We start from the raw sequence: 25,296 nt of genomic DNA, 5'->3' as shown, positions 1-25,296 counted from the left end.
TAGAGCGGTAGGTAAAAAGAAGCTACCAGCCATGGGGAAGAAATAAACAGAGATGTAACAGAAATATTACTAAACCTACAAAGAACAAAACACAAGAATAAACTATGAAGCTGGATCCAAAAGCAAAAAACTAATTTGGCAAGACCTAAATGACCATATAAGTAAACAGCAAGCACAAAATAGAATCATAACCCAAACACCTGGAAATTGTGACACACAGCTGTAAAGCAGAAGGATAATCATGCATTATTTAGTTTTATTTTTTGCCCATAAAAGAAGAAGAGCGTGACATCTGTTTGTATTCAGTCTCCCAGAGTCAGTGCTTTTCCTGCAGACACAACTGCCAACCTTTTAACACTGATATTCCAAAACTAAAACCCAGTCCAACATTCAGAAGCCTTCAGAAGGCACGTATTTAGTACTGTCGTAATTGAATCTCAGTGTATGAACCATTTCTGGTTCTGTGATGGCCTCGCTGGTTTCTTACATCAGTCATGCCTAAAGCGGTGTAGTGGATTCAGAAAACGCAGGAAAATGATGCACTGGACAGACGGGAGCACGAATAAGCATTGTATTTGGCCTAGATGTAAACAACTATGTATAAGAGGGACCTAATAGTGAAGTATGGTGGTGGCAGGATCCTTCTCTTAGGGAGAGCCAGGGAAACTGGTATGAGTTGATGGGAAAATGAATGGTGCAGAATCCTAAAAGAAAACCTCTTTGAGAAAGCAAAATACTTGATATTCTGGTTAACAGCATCAAGGTATTCTAGAATTTTTATACATTTTAATACCCTTAAAACCCTTCGTCCTATTGTTCCTATGGTATCTTTTATTAAGATACTGGAAAACGTTCCAGAAGCACCAAGGTTCTCTCTAGCCACAGAGTCGCTCTGCGCTGCTCTTCCCTGACTGCTGCATTGCTGCACTGCCGGTCACTCCTACACAGTTTTTCTTGTTTAAAAGATTCGGCTGTTTGGAAAGGTTTTACATGAAACTAAAGGGGCACCGCCCACCACTGCTGTTAATGTAATGCTCTTTCCAAAGTTGACATCCTAAGAGGCTGAAGAGGCATCTCACCGCAGACTGCAGGTTCACGCATGAGCAGATAGTCCCCTAACAAACGAGCTTGTTAGACTCCCACTGTTACTCAATAAAAAGCAAAATGGCAAAAAGATTTCATATTCTGCACATTAAGTGCCCTTTCCAGCACGATGGTGCTAAACATAAAGTTGTAAAAATTATAAAAAGGTTCCAATCAAGGTTGGTGAACTCCAGCACTCCAGAGCTCTTGTCCTTAGATGTGTCTGTGCTCCTACACAGCTTACTTAATTGCTGAATTCCCACCTCAGTTTGTCGTCATGTTCCACACAGGCCTCATAATGAACCATCCGTTTGATTCGGGGGTGTAAAGCCAGGCGAGCATCTAAAAAAAATACAGGATGCTGGGTCCAAGGGACTGGAGCCACAAATTCTGAGATTCTGTGGCCGGAAAAAAAAGACAAAAGCTCTCCTTCAAATCTGGCTGATCTAGACGCATTTCACAAAGAAGAACGTGTGAAGATGTCAGTTTCGAAATGCCCCCTAAAAAAGTTAGAAATGCGGCGAAAGTTGCTTTAACACAGTATTGACTCATAGGAGGCTGAGAACAAATGCATGATACACTTTATAATTTTAATTTGGTGAAACTGTGTATAATTTTCTATCCCCTTAAAGTGATGCCCACCTGTTTATTGTTATAAAGTCCCAATGAAATATATTCAAGTGAATGAACCAAGCCAAAACTCTGTGTATAAATACTCTAAAACATAAAAAGGAGGAAAAAAGGTCATTGGAATAAAATGGTTTGTGTTAATGTAATTTCTGCTTGTGTAGATCGCTTTCTGAACTTGCATTCAAAGTCATTATCAGCAAAATGCGTCAGTTCAACGGAGGAGCAGATTTGGTTTCTTTTTATATTTTCCAGATGAACACAGGCCAAATGTATTTTAGTCCCCCTCACAGTTGAGTCCACTCCAATCCAGTCCATTTACAGCATTTGGAGATGAAGCCATATGTGATCATTCCTCATATTTCCATCGACTCGAATCTTAATCATCGGCGCTGAGAGCGGCAGTGTGCCTATAAATCAGTGAGGCCGCTTCAAGCGAAGCCTGTGTGTGTTTGCTGTTGGATTCCTCTGAAGCAGATGATTTTATCCCGAATCGTGTCGAGGCAGCGAGGCAGACACCAGCGCCCAGCATGCGTTCCCTTTGCCACGGTCTAATTCATTTCTCAGGCTTGTCGCCTTGCCTTTGTGGGCCTTCAGAGTCTCTTCTCTATTCTTCGGGGGAGGGGGTGCAACCCCCCGCGTGTGAGTGCTGATGCAGGCCCCCGGGGGTCACGGGAAGGGGCCCTCTGTTTAAACACAGTTGTGCGCTTTGCCGGCACCGAGCATTCCTCAGGGCACAAACAGGTGGTAAATTAAGCAGACGGTGACGGATTGCCACCCCGGAGAAAAAGAAATATGTTTTGTTTATTCAATTTTTGTTTTTCCATCACCGCCGTAGCTACGGAGACGGTAGACACAAAGGGATTATATTCCGCCCCAGACACCCTCCTCTGCACACACGTACCCTCCCTCTCCCTGCCAGGAGGAGGACAATGAATCAAAAGGGCCGCGTGTTTACCAACGCTCCGGGATAGCGCTCAAAGACAGGGCCCCCAGATCCCCTCGGCCACCTCTCCGCACTCACCCAGGGGTAGCAGGTCGCTGATCATTCACTCAGCTGATAACCAGAGGGGACGGGGGCTTCTGCGGGCTAATTAGCCAGGCTCTAATTTCATTAGCCCCCTCGCCTGTTGGTGGCATGCAGTGTCAAGCTGCCGCACACCCAAAGAAGATCGGCGCGGTTGGAAGTCTGGCTGGAAGGGAGGCCCGGTCGGCAGCCATTGTTTGAACTCGAGATCATCCCACACTTCCTTTCGTCAAACCCCATTTTCCGACTGGTGTCTATTTAACTTAAAGCAAATGACACAAGGTGTGTGTGTGTGTGCGTGCGTGTGTGTGTGTGTGTGGATTTGTGTGCGCTTCAATACACCCCACAGTCTGAAAACATACTTGAGAGTGAAAGCAAGAGAGGCAAGACACTGACAGGGAGCCTGGGGCCCCCGCGCCACAACCGGGTCTCCTCCACTGAGTGCAGCGGGGCGATCCCCGTCCCTGCTGGATTCTCACGCTGTGAAGTTGGATGGAGTTCTGGGAGCAGAACCCCGGACAGCTCACGAGGTCGGAAACACATCCCAATTCTCCTGGAGCTTTTTCTGTGGCTGCGAGGACAAATAGTGGCCCCCTGCTTCTACTACCTAACACCCCTCCTCCCCCCTCCCCCGCACCCTTTATGTGTCAGGATGAAGGAGAGGCCTGCAGTGAATGGCAGGGCTGTGAGAGCTCGCTCTACTCAGCCCAACAGACCTTCTTTCTCCTAAAATTGTGAGCAATTTGCTCACACCACGCATTGACGAAAACCCCCCCTTGAACACCTCATTCCATTTCTGGAGTTGACTGGGGTTGACTGATAAGGACAGGCAACAAAAAGGAAAACTTTCCATTGAGAAAAAAAATCTGAATCTTTTTTTTTTTATTACAAAATAATTTTTCACCCTTGGACACCTTTCCGTTTGGTCACATTGCAGTATTGTATTTTATTGGGGTTTTATGTGATAGATCAACACAAAGCAGCGCATAATTGTCAAGTGGAGATACTATTTCACAGACCCGTAATCTGAAAAGTATACGAACCGGTCGCCTCTGTTTTTACCCCCTGAGTAAATTATTTTTGCGGGTATGTTGCTGACAACTTTGAACATCTGGGGACTGAAACTTTTTCCCGTACATCTTTAGGTCTCCCATCTTCCCATCAACTCTGACCAGCTTCCCCCGTTTCAGCTGAAGGGAATCATGGCCAGAGCACAATGCTTCCAACATCATGTTTTACTGATGGGATGGTGCAGTGTTAGTTTCCCATCATACATAGTGCTTTGCCTGTAGGCAAGTAGTTCAGTTTTGATCTTTTTTGACCAGAACGTGTTTGCTGGGTCTCCTACATTACTCGTACCAAAACTTCAAATGGGACTTCCTGTGACTTTCTGTCAACAATGGCATTCTTCTTGCCGTTCTTCCATAAAGGCCAGATTTTTGAAATGCAAAATTGACAATTGTCCTGTATAAAGATTCTCCCACCCGAGTTGTTGATCTCTGCAGCTTCTCCAAAGTTGCTATGGGCCGATTCTCTGATTAATATCAATAGGGCTACTGCAGAGTCCAAAGCTTGGAATATTGTTTTATAACCTAACCCTGCTTTAAACATCTCCACGGATTTACTCATGTTCTCTAACAAATCTCTGAGGCCTTCACAGAGTAGCTGGAGGGATACTGAGATTAAATGACACACAGGTGGAGTGTTGTTTTGACGTTGTTTCTGGAGTGTAGCGAGAGCAAAGTGCAGCAGGCAGGCAGGCAGGCAGCAGAGTAAACAGAATATTTCCCAGAAGCAATGAGGTTATACCGAGCAGACACAGGTGAACTGAATGGCCTCCAAGGTGGCAACGGGAGGGAAACGGGAGGAGAAAGCCTAATAACATGAATGGACATATTTACTAATTAGGTAAGTTTTAAAACTAGTTGCTTGGATTGAATTCAGGGTTATCGTTGTAGAAGGGATCTTACTACAAAATGAGCCACTGTTGGAATTATTTATTTAAAAAGATAAAATTCTTCACAGTTATGCACTACTTTGTGTTGGTCTGACTCCTTAAATCACAAACAAAATTTTCGATGTTCTGAGGATATGAATACTTTTGCAAGGCACCGTTAAAAAAAAATGCCATTGCGCCAAAATCAGAAATACCTTGGACTGGTGTTAAATAAAAATTATTTTGTTACTTCATGAATCCTGTTCAGTCTTCTTCAGATCAAATGACTTCCCACAGCTTTAGGTAAAAAAAAAAGCCAACCACTCACAGTATAATTGGACATTCCTGGCTAAACTCGCAGAACAAAGCCCTTCACTTCAAGCACGCATTAGTACCAATGCTGCTGAGCTGTTTACACGCCTTGTTGCAGCCACAGTGACATAGTAATAGCTAAATCGACTTTGGGCTTTATTCCTCCCCTGGTATGAAAATGTCTACCACAGGCGTTGTCCCGATGGGTCCCAGGTTTGGGGTGATTTACCCTGCTTTTGCCGGTCTTCAGATGTTCACAGCTCCAACTTCGCACCTGACAGATCAAATGGAGAAAATTTGTCTCAGAACTTCTATTAGTTGCAGATGTAGAGTTTTTTTTCCATTAAATACATTAGAAAGAGCTCAGAAATCCAGCTCTTGTCATTGCGGTGTTATATTCTCACCCTGAAAATGTTTGAAAAATCAAACCTTTAATATAGTTTTTTACATTGCTATACACATGTGTTGAGTGCAGGAAAAGAAAATCCCACGGTTAGAAATGATTACTCTTAACAAAACCCTTGGGAGCAAAGTTATTGGCATACCTTCTTTTTTTGCCAAGATAACTTCGCTTTCTCCTTTAACATTTCACAAAAGTCGAGCATAATCTCAGCTTACTTCTCTTTACAAATCTCTCTGGATCATCCAGAACCCTGGATCCTCTCTGGTACTATCTCTTCTACTACTCACTAACGGGTTTTCTCCAATTTAGCACCGGAGACTGAGGAAGGTCACATAAAAGGCGCATTGTGTGTCTGAGAAACCATTTCTGTGTTGATTTGACCGTACATTTGGGGTCCTAATCCCAGTTAAAAACCCAAGTATGACCCAATTTCCATGTAAGGATCTGGGCTGCATGACTAGTATTTAAAGTCTCCCGTTATTCCAAAGAGTTCATGATGCTATGCACGCTAACAAGGCACCCGGGGCCTAGTTAGGTGCCCCCCCACAGCATCACAGGTCCTCCACTATACTTATCAGTAAGCATGAGGTGTTTTTCCACTCACCCCTCCTTTGGTTCATACCAGACCCACCTAGCGTGTTTGTTGTTAAGAAGCAACATTTTAGTCTTATCTCACCAAATCAGCGTTCCTTTTGAATTTCCAAAAGAGTTGAGCTAACGCTACATCCTCACGCTTGTGATGGTAGGGCAGAGAAGGCCTTTTCACACTTAAACAGCCGTCTGACATCCAGGTAGTATCTAATGGTGGCTATGCATTTATATATAGGAAAGATATATAGAGCAATTGTTGCCCTGCGACAGACTGGTGACCTGTCCAGGGTGTACCCCACGTCTCGCCCATTGACAGCTGGAGATAGGCGCCAGCACCCGTCGCGACCCCAGTAAGGATAGACGTGTTATAAAATGGATGGATGGATGGATGGATGGATATAGAGAAATAATTAACTTACACCAAGCAGTATAAGTCCAAAGTCAGATGTCAAGTTTTCATTATTTCAGTGAAACATACTTCTAATCTGGCAAAAGATGAGTTTGTAAGCATTCACTGATTGTTCACAAACGTAGCTGAACCTCTGCTTTTCTTCTCCCCCAGCTGTCCAAGTGCATGTCCTCAAAGGAGACAAGGCGGGCGAGTGGTGGAAGTTCACCGTCAACATCATTTCTGTCTACAAACAAGGGGGACACCGCATCCGCCGTGGAGACCAGCTGCTGTGGGTGCGCGCCAAGGACGTGGCCTGCAAGTGTCCCAAGATCAAGCCCGGGAGGAAGTACCTGCTCCTGGGCAGCGACGACGACTCCCCCGGACAGAGCGGAGTAGTCGCCGACAAAGGAAGCCTGCTCATCCCGTGGAAGGACCTGTGGGGCCGTCGGCTGAGGAAGTTCCAACAGCGCGGCAAGAGGGGAAAGTGTTAAAGAAAAAAGATGTCCCGTCGGCGAGGGGAAATCGGTTTGCGGCGCGGCAGCAAGCCGACGCCTCTGCCGGGATTACAGCGAGGAGAGAGGAAGGGATGGATGATAGATGAACTGAAATAGTTATAAATAAAGGGACAAAAGTAGGAGGAGTGGGGGAGATGACCGAGTGCTGCTGCTCTGAGCTGGAGTACAAAAGAGAATAATGTTTTTAGGAACTTTTGTGAAGGAGCTCGCTCTACAGTTGTTCTGTTCCTTTGTCTTTGAGGTGTGATATATTGTGTAATTGCAGAGTTTGCACCTAATTCCACAGACATGCCTCATAAAAAAAACCTTTTTAGCCCCCTGACGTCGCTGTATAGTAACACTGCAAAGCTTCTTTTCCTGGTGCTGTGAAAAACTCTTTGGAGCTACAACACAGCCTCACAGGACTGTACGCGTGCATGAAAGGTTGCTCCTGCAACTCTGCCAAATTTTGTTGACTTTTACTAAACAATTAATCTGTTCTAAGCTGCCATCTCAGTGTGCCATCCCCCCCCCCCCCCCAGAACTTCCTGATCACGCAGGAGCGTTACCTCACTGGGTTCTGGGATCTAAACACCATTGAGATCCTTTTCTGTTTCTGTACAAGTCAGGTGCATCTCAGTAGATGAAAGTATCATAAACAGGGGAATTTATTTTAATCATCAATTCCAATTTAAACGCCTAATTAGAGAGAAATTTTACACAATGGGGGAAATATTTCAAGTGACTTCTGTTAATTTAGATTTTCATAGCTTACAGTGAAACCCAAAATTCAGTCCCTGAGAGCGACTATCACATACGACCAATAAAACATGATTTTTTATTTTTGTTCTTAATTTTCTACCACACTTTTTCCTTTTACTCAACTTTCCATCAAAATGCTGGGTTCAGACTGTTAGCTGTCACCTTCTGAGGTTACCCTCCTGTTGGAGGTTTTCAGTGACTGACTGCTGGACGATTGCGAGGTCAGCGGCCTTCTCATGATTGAAGCCATGACAGAAAGTTTCTCTGTTTAAAATCATTTTACTTAGGGTTTAACCTATACTCATCAAAATTAATAGAAGCATTTTACAGTGTGTCTAAACAATCTATAGCCCACGTGTTTCACTTTTTGAATTGATCTGCTGAAATAAATGACCCTTTCAGTGATATTTTGATTTATTGTGATGCACCTGCACAATAACTTATGGTTGTGACCTCTGCAATGTAAAGTAACAATGTGTGCATAAGTCCTTGTTTTTTTTGTTTGGTTTGGTTTTGTAGAAGCTGTTTTATTACCTAGACGTAGAGTAGACATGTCAACGATGCACTTATATTATTTACTAGTCCGACGTTTTCGAACATATTGGATGTGTTCACACGTTTTGGGGAGGCGTCCCGAACAACAGGCAGAAATTCCTGAATTTATGTAAAGGACCCGCATTAGTTGTATGGCCAGCGCAAAATCTGGCTGCCTCACAGACGAACCGATGTTTCATGCCAGCCACAGAAGAATTTAATAAGGACTAAACTTTCACATCTTTAAAACCCGTGTGAGCGAACCCGCACACCACCTGCATGCCACATGCTCACCACTTACTGTAGCTGACGGGCTGATGATGATTGTGAATGATGCACATTTATTTGAAAGTATTCGGCGTTGTAAAGGAAAAAAAAAAGATAAACCTGTGGAGTGATAAAATGTCACTAATGTTTATTGTCCAAGTGCTTTCAGCACTATGTGTCAAATCTTCGTCACCTCAAAGTGTCTTTTTGAGGAAGAGATCTCTTGTCTGTACTTGGTACTCGACAGAAAGGCATGACTGATTGTCTCTATGTGAAATAGCTGTATAGTATTACTTTTTTCCCCTCTTGTTGTTAAACCATTAACCAGATATATTGTGTCTACCTGTGAACCTAACCCATGTTTTCAACATTAGAAGTTTAATGAGCAGAAATGAAAATAAAGAAATGTTCACCAGTGTACGTGTACCCTGGAGATCAAGCATGAATGCAAGCACACGCTAATGCATAACCCCAGGGGTACACCTCGGTGCTCTGTGCATCATACTGTTTGTGTTTGATCAAAATCTGCGCACAAAGACTCTGCGAGCAGGACTGGGCTGAAACATTTCCACTTGTTTTTCAAGCTTTGTCCCAGAAAGGTACTTTCCTACCAGACGTTTGTTCTCCCGTAAACAGAAACCAACAATTTTCTCCTCATGTTTATACTCTGGCTTGTAAATGTTGTTAGGAGTGTCCAATGCAAATGGTTGTGTAATGTCTTGTAATACTAATATATTACATTTATCATAAATGAATATATTTAAAGACACATGAAATAACGTGGCTTTTCGTCTGTTTATTGATGACCTTCACATTTTCTTGTTGCATCTGCACCAGATTTTAAGCGACGGTAGCAAAAGAAAAGAAGAGAGTTTGGCTGGGGAGCAGATTGTCAAAAATGAAATTCATCAATCTAAAAAGGCTGAATGAATATCATAGATTCTGTACTTTTTATAACTGCGGGGAGACTTGCTTTTCTAATTAAAACTTTTAAACTGCAAACTCATTTGTTTTATAAAACTCTACTTTCTACAGATGAAAGCATAGGTTTGTTAGAAGAAACAAGAATGCCTCTGAACTCTTAATTTTCTTCTGGGTGGAATAACCATGCAACAAATAACGTAAAGAATTAAAGAAGTGCACATTTAAAATTGAGCAGATTTTACTGTGAATTTTCTCTATTCCACACAGTGTCAAAATTCTAAATACACACAAAGATTTATGCATGCACACCCACTAATATCTGGATAAATCTCCCTATTTAAATTTGGTAATTATCTGGCACAGATATAGTCCACAACTTCCCAATTCAATTCAGTTATTCAGAACATAAGTCAGCTCAAGGAACTTTCCAAAGAAGATAAAATCAGTTGAGTAAATGGTAAATGTACTCCCATCCAACTTCATCAACTCACTGACTTGCAGAAATCACTCGTCTTGAACAAGGCTAGGCAAGGCAAGGCAAATTTATTTATATAGCACAATTCAGTACAGAGACAATGCAAAGTGCTTTACATGATTAAAATATAGGAAAATAAAACAGAATAGTGTAGAAACAAAAAAAGAACATTTGAAAACATTTTAACTTGAACATTCAAAGGCAATTTTAAACAAATGTAACAAACAAGGACAGTCGCTTGCATTTTCGTTAACTTTTCAGCAATCCCCTCATACCAAGCAGCCATGTAGTGACATTTGAGAGGATAACTCCCCTTTAAAAGGTAAAAAAAAAACTTCAGCACAACCTGGCTGATGGTGGGCTACCATCTGCCATCACCAACTGGGGGTTTTAAAAGACAAAACACACACACACACACACTGAAACACTGAGCCATGGGTACTTTCTATGTTAAAAGAGCAGAAAATGTATTACACCAGTACTATAGTTCCTCTAGTGTCTTTATCTAGGAGATAAACAATTAACAGACAAGTTTTGAGCCAGTAGGAAAAATAATCTATGTAAATAAAGAGAGCACATTAGAGCAAAAACTCATTCAGTTGCTTTGTGAAGGAGAGAGACAAGATTAAACACAGCTAGACAGAGCCAAGTGTATCATCTATAGAAAGAAAACACAAAGCTATTGGCAGCAATAGTTTAGCAGCAACCCCACTAGAGAAAGGTGTCACAGTTAACTAAAACGGTTGCCCAGACGTTGCTTCTGTAAAAAGAAACAATAAAAGAGAGCACATAAAGTCAAAAGTTTTAAGGTGCATAGTGTAAGTTTCATAGTTGAATATTATTTATTTTCTTTCCCCATACGTGCCCTTACAATTGCCCAATGTTTAAAATTAGTTATCCTTTATTTACCACAGTTGCTTCTATAGGCTGGATTATTCAGTTCATGAGAGAGTGATTCAGGCCGAATCCTCTGAGCACTCTCATTCACCTGGCTGCTTTGTTGAGTCTCCACCATAATCGATGCATTAGCAAGAGAATAGGGACTAACTTCAATATTTATAGCTTTCTTACCTCCGAAGACATCACGCCTCTAAACAAAAGACCTGTGCAGTCGCAGCGGCAGATGCTTTTCTTCTTCTCCCCTGCATGTGCACAACGTTGCTGTCGTTTCAATTTATCACTAGATTGGGCAGACGTCTGCAAAAATCCTGATACTTACGCTATGTTCCCTTAAATAATTACAAATAACTGCAAAATTGGAGAGTAGCAGGAGAAAGTAACAGAGGAGGAATGGTCTGTATGTCCGCCAGCAGCATAAGCCTATAGCAGCATAACTATAGAGATAGCTAGGGACAACCTAAGCCATTCTGACTATACGCTTTATCAAAAAGCTTATAGTTAGAGTGGTATATATAGTTAGTTTTAAGTCTAGTCTTAAGAGTAGACAAAATATCTGTCTCATGGACAAAAACTTGAAGTTGGAGAAGACGAATAATTAAAAGATCAACCTCTCAATCTGCTTTTAGAAACTGTTGAAACCACCAGTAAACCTGCAGTCTGAAAGCAAATAATGCAGCCCAAAACGTCTGGAGTACTCTCACCCTGGGATAGGATTTTCCAATTTTGGCAATATTCCAGAGGTGAAAGAAGGAAGTCCTACAAACCTGTTAAAAATGGGACTTGCTTTTTATGTGTGCTCTGTTAGTACTAAACGTCTGCTAACATCTGCAGATTGCATTATTTCATAAATCAATAACTACTCTGTGCAAACTGCTCTCGTGAAAGTTATCTCTGATGATCAACTACAGCAGGTACTTATTTTTTCTTCTGTGTCTGAGGCGAATAGGGAGAGCAGACTGCAGAAGCTGTCTGATTGGATACCAGTACAGAAATGAATGAAAGGGGGGCATTACATTTTTTTCAGGTGTGCACACTTTTTCGAAAAAACATTTTATATGCTGCAGGCTGAACACTGGCTTTGTGACCACTGCTACAGTGCTGAGGAAAAAAATGTACGTCAATAAAATCCCAAAATCTAAAAAGAAAAGAAAAGAAAAGAAAAGAAATTGAAAAAAGTCACTGTTGCCAGATTGGGCAGGTTTACACTCAACTGGGCTGTAAAGATTTCGGAAGTTTTTCACAACATTTGGTGTTTTTTTTATAAAAAATTATTATTACATCAAAATAGTTGTAATTGTGTAGCAGAAAACTAAAAACTTCCTAATTTTAATAAAATGCCAACTCTTGGCATTTTCTCTCATTTTATTAATTAATTTATGTTTCAAATGTTTAGAATCTGTCAAGCCTGACATCATCAATAAATAATAGTCTCTAGTTACTCAAGTGTCACAAGTGTTTCAGTCAGGCAGATACCCGAGCGATGACTTGGTTTGTTTTTGTTATCAAGAGCGACCCGAACCTTTGCGATCGCTGAACAGGCTGGGCCGGGCCAGTGGGCCGGGCCATCGTCCGGGCTAATAGGAAAACCTGGTGCTCCTGATGGCCAGTTCAACCTGTGAAGTTGTAATGTTAGATGAGCGAGAGAGTAATTTTATATTAACTTAGATTTACAACTCTCGTGACAGACTACTAATGAAAAGTTCCGGTTGATTAACATGATTGTTAAAGTGGTGTTGCTTGTGTCTTATTTGGTTGCCTAGTTGCACATTGTGTGGGGGGCCTGTAGGTTTGATGTTTTGCTTTGCTTCAGTGCAGTTGTGCGCTAATGGCGTGTTCTTTATTATGTGTTCAAAGAGAGGTTGAGATTTGTGCTGTTTTTTTGTTTTTTAGTTGGCCGGGTTTTCCATTGTATTTGGGCTGGAATCTATCAGTCAGATCTGTCACCCCGGAGTGTAGTGCTGTGTCCTTTCAATTAACTCAAAAGTGAAGCATAATCCTTGTGATGAACATAAGCACTGACGTCAGGCTGAACACTGACTGAAGTAAACATTCATCCTGGAGGTTTAGCTACAGCAGCTAAGGAACAGAAGGATCAGAACAGAGCAGTGTTCCCTTCTGCCTGCAGGTTTCTCTCATTTGATCGAGTTTCTCTGCTCGGTTCTGCTCCTGGTGGTCCTAGCTGCCGTAGCTAACCCTCCTAGCATGAATGTTTACTCCAGCATTGACTTCACTGCTGACGTTTCCAACAGAAATTATTTGCGATGCTTCCTGCTCGACTCGTTTGCTCAGTTGTCACTTCTTGTATTTGTTTGGAAATAAGTCAGAATATCCATGCTGCACTACCCACAGTGACTCAGTGACCCGCCCCTCTCTAGTTGTAATTAGCTAGCATGTTGGCTTCAGTCGTTGATTTGATTGGTTGAATTGTATGATTGACAAATCAGAATAGGAGTAATAAAACCCAGCTTCCGGTCCAGGGCGGGAACAGCCACCTAATGCCTGCCCAGTATTTATAAGTTCTCTTCCAATCCAGTGCAGTTAATCCATCTCTACTAAAACATGGATTGATTAGATGTCAAAAAATGAGACTTTTGGCTATTTCCACTCACTGCTGCTATATTTTTCACAGGAGAGCTGAAATTACAATGTCTACTTAAATGTTGCCAGAAGTTTTTTTGTTTTGGGTTTTACTTCATTTATTTTTACTTTGCTGTTTTGGAGATCTACAGGAAAACAAATCTTGTGGCTGAGCTCTTTAAATACTGGGATAGGGTGCCGGGCTGCAAGGTCTCCAAGCTACTGCTCTCAGACCATATTTCCTTTGACTTCCTCCTCCTCCAAGATGAATCCCTCCCAGGGAGATTGGTGTCCTACGTCCTCACTCTTCAACAAATTCTGATTTCCCTTTTTTTTGTTAAAGGGGACACTTTTTTAAACATATTTCCCAATTTCAGTAACTGAAATGAATAACAATTCTAAGCTAAAAGCTCGATGCACAACTGAAAAGGAAAAATTGTAGAAAATTATGATTTATGCCCTTTTACAAGACAGAGGAACAACCATGCTATCCAGCATTACTGCAAAAAGGATGACACGTCTCTTCTTTTAATCAAATATCTTTTTAGCATGTTGATATGTATAAAAGCGGAGGAGTTGCGTTGCTTCTCAGAATCATTGAACTGAATTTGCTAGTGTGATCTTAGAAAATGTGAGGCGAATAGAACATCAGGAACAAGCGAATTAAAACAAACGCTGCTGCCAGAGAACTTGTCCTGCAGTGCTGATCATCATTTGTGTTGGATCGCACGCATGCATAAACTTCACAGACAATAAGGACTGGCCGTAAGATTGTTATAACACAGGCATATTAGTGAAGAGATGATATCACCGACGTGTCTAATCCAAACCACAGATGTTTTTGTTGAAGCCGGGAGGCTTTGGAATCCGTGGAAACCCTTAACTTATTCCTATTGGGGCGGGGGGGTTGACACACAAACACACAGTTCTGAACCCGCTACAAACGAGACTTTCGGCTTTCTTGGACTGTGCATTGGTTACTGATACGCTCTTGTAAATGCCCAGTACAAAATAGTTTAGAGAAGACAACCATTTGTGTATTGAATGCTGACAGTTTAACACAGATCCTCCAGGATCGCCACAGGTTGGTAGGTGAAAAGAAAGCAGAGGGCGATCGATCGAGGTTTTCACTGTTAAATGTTTGTTCAGTTTTCCCATTTAAACTCCCCGAGTTTACTTTGACGATACTGTCAAAAGGGCCTGGAACACACGAACAGCCTCACCTCGGCGCACAAGGTCCGAGTGTTGTGCTGAACACTGTGCAAACACTGAATTTGGACCCTTGGTTGCTCCGATGATTTGGGAGGAATGGGAGCGCTGCAAAGAGATCCGGGCGTGTTTGAATTTTCCTCTCAGTTCGCCCAAGGATGTGGCTGGAACAACAAGCAAGCTAACATGATACCATCGCAGATTTGACCGTCGGTTCCCTTAAAGCGGACTTCACTTTGGGGTTGGGTTTTCAGCAGCACCACCCAGTTGGAAATTTCCACTCAGATGGGTCCAGCAGACATATTGGTACGATTGTCTTTGGAAAATAAAAGCTGTGGGCAGGGTTGCTTTTGACGGCGTGACATGCTGGGGGTGCCCTTGCTTTGATGGCAGGGTGGCCCTCTGCCCTCGCTGTGCCTCACTTGGAAATGGAAAGCGGCTGGGGAAACGGTCTAAGCTCCCATGACCTTTGCTCAATACGGCTAATGGTCACGTCAGGATGGAAAAAGCCCTGATTTCTTTGTCAGATTCAGGCTGTAAAAACATTCAGCGGATTGAGATTTATTGCCTTTTCCTTATTGTTCCTTGCCCTCTTGTTTTTGCCCTTATAGGTAACCGGTGAGTGTTATGAGGCCTCTGCGGTTCCCTGCAATGCTCAAACAACATTACATCGTGAGTTATGGGACTTCCATGCGTGTGGCTAAGTTTTATAATTCCATGGAGGCCCGTGCAGCCTTCTCCAAAAGTAATTCAGTCCACAGTCCTGAGCCAAAGTATTCATACCCCTTGAATCCAAATTGGGTCACGTTTAAAACACAGACTTCAACGAACACGAATCAGTAAAAAATGTTTTGTGCATTCAGTTTTTGTCAAAGAGCATAAGAAAAACAGAAGGAGGCGAGAGGCCTGTGATGAAGGAAGAGGACTAAGATTATGTATTGTCATTATTTGTTACCATAATTACATTTTTGATTAGACAGACACCAGCATTGACATATGCACACAGATTACACATAGCACAGAGACACAACAAGACATAATGTTTCCAACTTCTTTTCCCTGTGAAATCAGTCGATTGCACTGATCAACTACACTTCCTGAGGAGCCTGAGGCAGGCAGGTTTGCACCACCGCTGCAGCAACTAAATATTTTGCAGGATTTCTGTTTTACATTCTCATATAAACTCTTCACCTATGTTGTGCAAATATCGCGCCTGCAACTGCGATGGATCTTCGGGGTGAGCGCTCGATTGTTTTGATCTGAGCATCTTTTTATGCGTGAGTCCCTTAAGAAAATCAAAAGCAAGCCTGTTTCTCTGAAATCCAGTTTGCCCCTCGCTCCATCTTCTCAGTCCATTCCAAAACTGGAGCTATGGCGCAGATGCTGTTTTGTTTGCTCCTAAGCACCCGACTAAACACAGAGCCATCAAACGCCGTGTTTTCTCAGCTGACTTAACGTACTCCAAACCTCTGTTTACTCTGGTTTCTTGCGAGAATGGCAAACAAAACTATATAGCTGACAAAATGCGGAGCAGATTTCAACTACAACGCTTGCAAGTAAGCCTGAGCTCCGGCAGATCATATCAAATAAACAAATAACACCATACCCATTAACATTACAGCAAGCTGAAGCGGCGGGGGCCAAAAACATGCTTCACAGATTAACATGTTTCTGCCGCTGCTCATTGTCCTACCACCAGATGGAATCTTACATTTTCCACTTTACTTCTCCCATTTGCTCTTTCTTTTGAATAGTAATGCAACAAGGGGGGAAACCTTACGAAAAAATTGCTTTCTCCAAAACATATGGGTTGCCCAATTCTACCTATATTCAATTCAATTCAATTCAATTTTATTTATATAGCGCCAAATCATGAAACATGTCATCTCAAGGCACTTTACAAAGTCAAGTTCAATCATATTATACAGATTGGGTCAGATTATACAGATTGGTCAAAAATGTCCTATATAAGGAAACCAGTTGATTGCATCAAAGTCCCGACAAGCAGCATTCACTCCTGGGGAAGCGTAGAGCCACAGGAAGAGTCATCTGCATTGTACATGGCTTTGCTGCAATCCCTCATACTGAGCAAGCATGATGCGACAGTGGGAAGAAAAACCACCCATTAACGGGAAGGAAAAACCTCCATCAGAACTGGGCTCAGTATGAACGGTCATCTGCCTCGACCGACTGGGGGTTACAGAAGACAGAACAGAGACACAACAAGAGAAACAAAAAAGCACAGAAGTACACATTGACCTAGTAATCTGTTCTACATTAGATGGTAGTAGCGGGTGAGCCGTCTTCTCTGGATGATGTCACAGTTAACAGAACGCCAGACCAGGTGTACCTACTATGAAGAGAAAAGAGAGAGAACAGAAAGTTAAAGCAGAAATGACAACACATAATGCATAATTGAAGAACAGTAGAACTCAATAGAGTGAGAAAATTAGATCCTGATATACTCCAGTAACCTAAGCCTATAGCAGTAAAACTATAAAGGTAGCTGAGAGTAACATGAGCCACTAGTTATAATTTTTGTCAAAAAGGAAAGTTTTAAGATTAGTCTTGAAAGTAGACGGGGTGTCTGCCTCACGGACCAAAACTGGGAGTTGGTTCCACAGGAGAGGAGCCTGATAGCTAAAGGATCTGCCTCCCATTCTACTTTTAGAGACTCTAGGAACCACCAGCAGACCTGCAGTCTGAGAGCGAAGTGCTCTGTTAGGAACATACGGGGTAATCAGAGCTCTGATATATGATGGAGTTTGATTATTAAGGGCTTTATACGTTAGAAGAAGAATTTTAAATGTTGGTGTTTAGCAGAAATGATGGAGGACACAGCTTTAGTGTTGAAATAAAGGTCAGAAAACTGCACGTTTGATAACAGCCCACTGGGTAATGAATGCATAAGGACACAAACAATGCAGAATACTTACACTGTTGCCCTTGAGCCCACCCTGAAATGAGTTGATGGCAAGGTAGATGGAGCCAAATTGAGGACTATTGTGAAAAAAAGTTGTTGTTTAAAGATAATATCAATTAAAATAAATAAACAATACTTGAACGTCTAACCCCAGAGCTTGCTGAAGAAATGGGAGCCAGAAACATGATTTAGCCTGATGGGCAGGTGGAATGCTCCTTTCCACTGTCCCTCTCTTGATTAGCTTTAAGCCTGAACTGAATTTTTTTTTTAACTTGAGTGTAGTTTTAACATAAATTAGAAGGCCGGCTAAAGAAGCCTAAAAGATGTATATTTAATATTGAATAAACCTACAAACTATGCCTAAATACACAAGCATCATCCCACATGCAAAACTGCAAAAAAAAAAAAAAATGACATCACACACTCATTCTTTTAATGCAAACACTTTCACTACAGCCCCCTCCCGACTTCCTTCAACTTTTTCTTTCACTCTCACCACAACAGCCTCTGCTTTTCTGTCTTTTCTTTCCAGGTCCACTCTTTAAAAGCTGTATTTCTGGCCTACTACATCCCAGCACAAAGGTCTGTCTTATACATCTAGGAGAAAGTCCCATTGGAGAGGAGCCTCAATTGGTCCAGGACAGAAGGGCGCACACAGACAGAGTTGGTGCTTTTTATTCTCATTACTATTTCCATACAGGGTTAAGCCACTTGGCTTTTGGATGGTATGTGCTATATTTCCCAACCCTCCCACCGCCCTCTCATTCTCAGGGTCCAAGTTAAATGATCAGTAAGACAATCAGGTCATAAACTAGCTCTTTTTAATGCCTCTTCACTCACACTGCGGGGACCTAAAGATGCCAGAGTGGAGAGAGTGTGCGCTGAGAGGAGAGTCCTTCACTTGTCTCCCAGTACCGCGCTGTTTAACAGACACCCCAAAGACTACAAAACTCTGCTGCCCTAAACCAAACTTTAAATTCCAAATCTCAGCCTAGACCTTACATACAAAGGCCCATTTAACGCTGATGGATTACTTCACTTTTTTTGTGTTTTTTGATTTATTTAATTTTGTTTTATTTTACATTTGGCTCTGTCGATGCAAAACAGAGTTTTTTCTTAGGTTGTAAATTTTGGGGTAAATTTTCATTTTCATGCATTGATTTTTCTTCATGTTTTTTATATGCCTTTTAAACTAAATAAAGAAAATTGTGTTCCTTAAGTATCTTCAAGCCATTGATATGCATTCATAATGCCTTTTTGGACTAAACAACAACTGCAATTCAATTTCTGTTTACATTTTTTTTATTCCATCCACCTCCAGGAGCCATTGGGCGACAGGTCCATCACAGGGCCACACAAACACATAAGGGCAGTTTAGAGCGACCGATTAACCTAACCGTCATGTTATTGGACAGTGGGCATAAACCAAAATACAAGGAAAGAACCCATGCATGCACAGGGAGGACATGCAAACTCCATGCAGAAAGACTCCAGACTGCACCTGAGGTTTGAACCCAGGAACTCCTTGCTGCAAGGCAACAGTGCTGACAACTGAGGCACTGTGCAACCCCTATATAATGATTTTTTTCCGTTTTATGCATAGATGAAAAGAAACAAACAACTTTTTGACAACTTAGCACAAAAAGATATTAAAATCAACGATGTTGCCAGTTTTCATACACCCAGGATCGACTAATAGCTCTTGGCAACGTACGATCTGACATTTTTACATGTAAACGAGCTGTATCCTACAAAGCATCTATCCATCCATTTTCCAAACCGCTTAATCCCTCATGGGGTCGCGGGGGTTGCTGGTGCCTATCTCCAGCGTTCATTGGGCGAGAGGCGGGGTACACCCTGGACAGGTCGCCAGTCTGTCGCAGGGCAACACAGAGACAAACAGCAATGTGGGATAAAAACATAAGGATAAGGATTTTACTGCTTCTTGGGCTTTAGTTTACAAGTGAAAAGACGCACACCTGCAGGGAGGTGTGCGTCTAGCTTTAGATTGTTCAGCCACAGTCATATTGACTCCTCATCTGTTCACAACTGTTGGATAAACAACCCACCGATAGCAGTAAGAATCCATCTTGTGACGCAAACATAACACATTGTTCCTGTTCTGTTCCCAAGTTGCTTGTGCGTTTTAAAGTTTATTTTAAAAAAAAAAATCTATTTTAGTATGCTTGAATAATCATTCCCCGCCATGCCTCTCTGAACTTCTTCATTCCTTCTTACCTTCTCGGCCCCTCAGGTCAGCCGACAAGCACTCCTGCAGGCACCACAGTATATTGGTGTGGTGTTGTTTGTGAGGGGAACTGGGCCATGTCCTGGAGTGGTGGGCTTGTGTCTCGGGAAGGTGTCAGGCCAGCCAAAGGCCACAGGGGCTATGTTGGCCTCTGGTGGGCATCCCTCTTTCATGACATCCCGGGGGCTAGTTTACTAAGTAGGATGGTAGGGAGCTCCAGCTGCCTTGGGCGCCTCGTTTGGGATGCTGGGCCCTGAGCAGCATGGAGGACTGGGTCCCTGTTACTCAGTGTGGGGGCCGGCCGGTTGGCTCGGTGTGACCTTCCTGGCAGGGGTTGTACCGTGTGGGGGTTCCATGACCGGCTGGTCTGTGCACCTCCGAGTTTGGGGTGGGCCCCGGTCGGATTACTCGTTCGAATTGTGTTGGCCCCGTTTCTGGAGGAATGGTTTCTGGGGTCGTCGGGGCTAGGGTCGGTGCGGGGGGTTGGGGTATGGACTGGGTGTGCCCAGGCTGGGGTGGTGCTCAGCCCTGGTCGTCAGGCCGGGGGTCTGCTCTCCTCCATCCTGGTGATGGGGATCACATCCCGGGTCTGGGTGCTGGACGGCTCAGAACCTGGTGGGTCATCATGCTGTGTATGATGAACACCGCTCAAAGATTTACAACTGCATATATGGAGTAGAGTGTGGGAAGTTTTTTTTAATGTTTTTGTCAATTAAATCATCTTTATTGATAAAACTGTAATACAACTGTTATTTAAGGGGTTAGAGAAATCAAAATGCTTTATTTTCTATTTATGCAGTAAAACCCAATATTTGTACAGCAACCTTTAAGTGATTATTATTTGTGTCCAAGAAGCACAAGTGGAGCCCAACATGAAAGAAGTGCAGGGATAATGAATATACATTGAGCCATAACCTTCACATTTGTTTAAAGTTTATAAAGCTGACTTAAATAGCTAATCTAAAGTAGACACGTCACATTTTTAAAAGAGGTTTGAATAAAAGAAGGAAAAAATTTAAGTGACAAAATTAAGGCTTGTTTTTATTGCTCAGATGCATCGTGTGTGTGTGTGTGTGTGTGTGTGTGTGTGTGTGTGTGTGTGTGTGCGTGTGTGTGTGTGTGTGTGTGTTTTCTTTTTACTTTTCCATCCTCCATTCCTGCTCCCCTACATTCATACGTGAAAGTGTTGGCTCGCAACAAAAAAAAAAAGTCTTGGATTAAACAAAGTGCAAAGTGACTTCAGGGTCTGGGATCTTCAAATAAACCCTGCCTGGGTGTCATGGGGACCAGGAAGTGGAATTAACCGCTATATTAGCTGACCTTCATCTTTTTGTTTGTCCCAACCTGGCTGACTGGGCCCATGGCCGGCCGGTAACCACGGCCTCCGGGTCCAACAATGCCGGCATTTCCATCGGTAAGAAAGAAAAACACTGGCTTTAGGGGTTTACTGAGTAAACAAGATGAGCAGTGCCAAACACTTCTCGCTCCCACATTTCACAATCACTTTCTATATTGCCATTTCTCCCGCTTGTCTCCTGCCTGTCCGTGGAGCTTTGAGAAGCTAGCAGACAGTTCTGGGTCGAGTGTGGGCCAGAAATGTAGGAAAACAGCCCTGACCTGTGTGGAAAAGCGCTGCGGCTGATGAGCTTCACAAAAAAACTACAACAAAGAAGGACATGGTTTAGATTCCAGAGTGGCTAAAAGGTAAAACATCTCTCAACCTAAGTTCTCCTAAACAGCTTAACACATGTAATTTTACCTGTAGATTTCATCAGTCCGCCGATTAGGTTACTGACAAGAAAATGCCCCATAAAACAACAATTAAATCAGTGTTAAGATATTTCTTGCCTATGCTCCTTCTTCTGCATTCAGCGCCTTGTAAAGGTATTCATACCCACTGAACTGTCAGTGTACTTTATTGGGTTTTAGAGTGATAGACCAACACAAACCGGTGTCGTGTTTAGTGAAAGGAAAAGGGATATGCGTTTTTCAGCAACAAAAATAAATAAATAACGGATTTATAATGCAATCAACTATCTTCTGACGTCACCAAATCAGTCCGACTCTGTGTAGTTTCATTTCAGAAGAGGCACGCCTGTTCTGTCAGCTTTCAGGTGGGAGATGCTGTTGACAGGATACTTCATATACTCAGGGGGGAAATACTGGAATAAAACACGAGACTGGGGCAGAGGACCATTTGGAAGAGGATGACACTAAATATAGAGTGGGCATTAAATTAGGACTGTTTGGATCAAAGCATTTTCATATGTAAGTCCATAAATCTAAGTCAGAATCTGTGTCACCGCTTGAAAAACTGCTTGAGCTTTTTCAAAGAAACTTGCCCCAAATGGATTTCTACAGTGTTTGCAGCTGGATGGACCCAAATTACGTTGCACTTTTCTAATCGTACCAACTTCCCACAGCAATTCACACTATGGCCATATTCACCCTGTCACACTTACAAATGTGCACGCTCGACTTGGACTTACGTGCCATTTGACAGGAGAGAGATGGAGGCAAACTCACAACACATCACATTGCAAGACAGTTTCTCTTCCCACTGAGCCACAGCAGCCCAGGTGGTTCTACAAAGTATTGACTCAGTGGGATCTGACCACAAATGCAGGCCACACTTTATAGGTTTTTATTTGTAGGAAAATGTTGCAAACCATGAAGAATTTTACCTCTAATTTACAGTTATGCACAGATTTTCAGTCTATCTCATGCAATCCCAATATAATAGATTGAGGTTTGTGACAAAATAGCTCAGGTGGAATTAATACTTTTTTAAGACCTGTGGCCTCTATCCAGTGAACCAAATTTAGAAGAAAACTGGATAAACCCTTGTGCAACAAATAACGAGGAAACAATTATTTTAAAGACCCCCCACCCCGCTTTTTTTTTTAAATAATCTGTCCGTCTAAATGAGTGGTACAAATCAAATGAAGAAAGGTAATTAATTGAAATGACGCCGTGTGCCATGAAGCTGGTCCAACAAAATTTAAGGATGTTATAAAACACTTTTTAAAAATGTTTTTTTTCACTGATGCATTTCTTTCACCAACCACATGTTTGCTTTTATTTGCTTTTACGTAAACACATCCATTGACTTTTGCTTAAAAGCACTTGGGTGCACCTATCCATTATACCGGGCAGTTAGGTATAATGGATAGACACAATGTCCTATATTTTTTTCCCAAAAAATGTAGGACATTGAATGCTTTTCTTTTTATAAAGGCATATAAGGTCCTTTGTCTGTTTCTGACCTGCAATGGTTTGAACGCTGATTTGCAGCAAAAATCAGAGAATTGTTTGTAGTTTCATTACAATATTGCATCTAGGAATATGAATAATCTAAATATAAATAAAAATATTTAGCTTTTCTATTTAAATAAAGCTCTGTGCATCCTGAGTGTTTTTGACATAATAATAACATACCATTTATGCATCTGCAGTGCTTTCAGTGAAAGTGCTTTAGAGCAAAAATATAATAAAAATGCAACAACCTTACAATCAATGATAAAATTCACAAAAATAACATATATATATATATATATATATATATATATATATATATATATATATATATATATATATATATATATATATATTTACACATAAAAACAAGATTAGATGAAACAAACAAGATGAAAAATAATGAGGCATAAACAAGACGGTGGTGCTGCTGACAAATAGAAGCTTCTACTGAACTGGAATATTTAATGGCACAAAGTTTGGACCCCATTACTTTATACCAATATTGAAAATAAGGGGTGATTAATTGTAAAAGCAGAAAGACATGTAAGCATCCAATGACTTTTGTATTGCAGTTTATTATTTCCAGGTTGTTTTTTTTTAGAACAATGGCTGTAGTTGAAAAATTTAACTGTCTTAGTAATATCTCAGAATAATAAAAACTAAATCAGAAATAGATTACTTAAGTAATGTTCCTTGACAATTCCTCATATAAAGGTCGGGGTCTGGTTTTGCCATCAATTAGAATGTTGTTCCTTTCTTCCGAAACTGAGCACAAAAGCAAAGTAAAAGTAGAGCGCTCCCGTGCTGCTTGTAAATCAGCTTCCCTGCTTGCTTGGATTATTGTAGGGAGACATCAAACGGTCAGGAAACAGAACTGTTGTATAAAAAGCTTTTATTGCATGCTTATGACTCCTCTGTGTTTCTGTAACTACAGAAAACAATGAATAGGCGTGGATGAAAAAGAAAAAGAGCATGGTAAAACCATTTGTGAGATTTGGGCTTTACAGCCCAGATTCTTCATCACAGGCGCTAAAAAACGTCAGCAATGTGACAAATGGGATCAAAGAGAAAAGAGGGGAACTTAAGCTCCTGTTCAGATTTGAGGGATGATGATGATGGCCCTTTGGTCAACCTTGCCAGGGTGTGTGTGTGTGTGTCAACATTAGCCTATGTGTGTATCTCCGTATGTGGTGGGATTCAGTCATGTTGCGGCATCAAATTGAAGTGGCCTTCAGACGGCCACCATCAGCAGGGGGATCAGACACGTTTCAGCCTCAGTAATCATCCGCAGGGTCACAGGAGGACGGCTGGGGTCGCACTGGCAGCCAGGAGGGAATCTATTATCTCCCATTTAACAACCCCATACACACACTCACACACATTCACCTTCAGCGTCGTAACCTTGATTTTATTGTGGTAATATTATACAGCAGGTTGTTATTTGGAGGTAATAAGGGGAAGACCATAAATGTACGCTAACGGGGTAAAAAATGATCAGGGCTCGTTTTAGCTATCCAGCCCACAAACTGGGTTCTAAACTATTGTAGTGTGTTTTTTAATCATAGATTGGTGAGAAATTAATCATAGCAGTTCAAGTTAATCTTATTTATATTCCTATCTGGACCATGTTGGTGTGAGGGAAGGGTCTGAGGGGACAATATTGGGGACAAAGGGGGCCACAAACACAGCGAAACTCACTGCTGTTCTTACAGAACTCGCCATACTGCTGCTGCTTGCTGAGATATTCGGAAACAAAGTGGCTTTCTTAAAGTCTGGTAACAATTATCCAGATGTTTTAGCATCCAGCTTTTCCTTTGAGTCCTGTTACCATCCTTAGTTGTAGTAACATGTTAATAAAGGGATGCAGAAATGAGCAAAGTTACAAAATGAACGACAGAGAGTGGCAAATTCTTTATTTCTTTTATTTTGCACACAACACACATCACAACGGTATACCACAATGCAAATCAAATCATCGTGGGGTTTTAATGTTGACAAATAAGATAAAAGCAGAACAATTATTCGTCTCTCTGCTGTGCAGTTAAATGCATTCAAGTTATTTAATATTTAATCAAATAACCCTCGGCCCATCCAGTATTGTCCTGTGAATATCAGCCTAATTTGCATTTGATATTAGGACAATAGGTGAAAGAGGGATTCAAGCTCTAGCATTCTCTAACAGCGAACTCTGCAGCCACATGAAATAAATACGTCACAACTATTCTTCAAATATACTAATTTAACAGGAGTAATTAGACTTCCAAGTCAAAAATATTTCAAATAACTCCTCTTTACTAGGCTAGTGAACTTTAACTAAAACTACTAAGCAAAATGAAGATTAAAGAAACTAAGAAA

General features: G+C 41.7%; 1 protein-coding gene across 2 annotated transcripts in view; it reads left to right on the top strand.

The window, feature by feature from the left end:
• Positions 1 to 25,296, top strand: part of ntn1b (netrin 1b) — a 176,364-nt gene that overhangs the window by 62,702 nt on the left and 88,366 nt on the right. Inside the window, exon 7 of one of the 2 annotated variants that reach the window (XM_012867862.3) lies at positions 6,542 to 9,206. The exons of the other annotated variant lie outside the window; for it this stretch is intronic. Coding sequence (XP_012723316.1) covers positions 6,542 to 6,861 — 320 coding nt within the window. The 3' untranslated portion in view covers positions 6,862 to 9,206. Of the gene's footprint in view, positions 1 to 6,541; positions 9,207 to 25,296 lie in introns of those variants that run through there. 2 annotated transcript variants of the gene reach the window in all.

Source organism: Fundulus heteroclitus, chromosome 16 (assembly GCF_011125445.2).
Source record: "Fundulus heteroclitus isolate FHET01 chromosome 16, MU-UCD_Fhet_4.1, whole genome shotgun sequence".
Classification (NCBI taxonomy): Eukaryota; Metazoa; Chordata; class Actinopteri; order Cyprinodontiformes; family Fundulidae; genus Fundulus; species Fundulus heteroclitus.
This window is presented reverse-complemented; position numbering and strand designations above follow the sequence as displayed.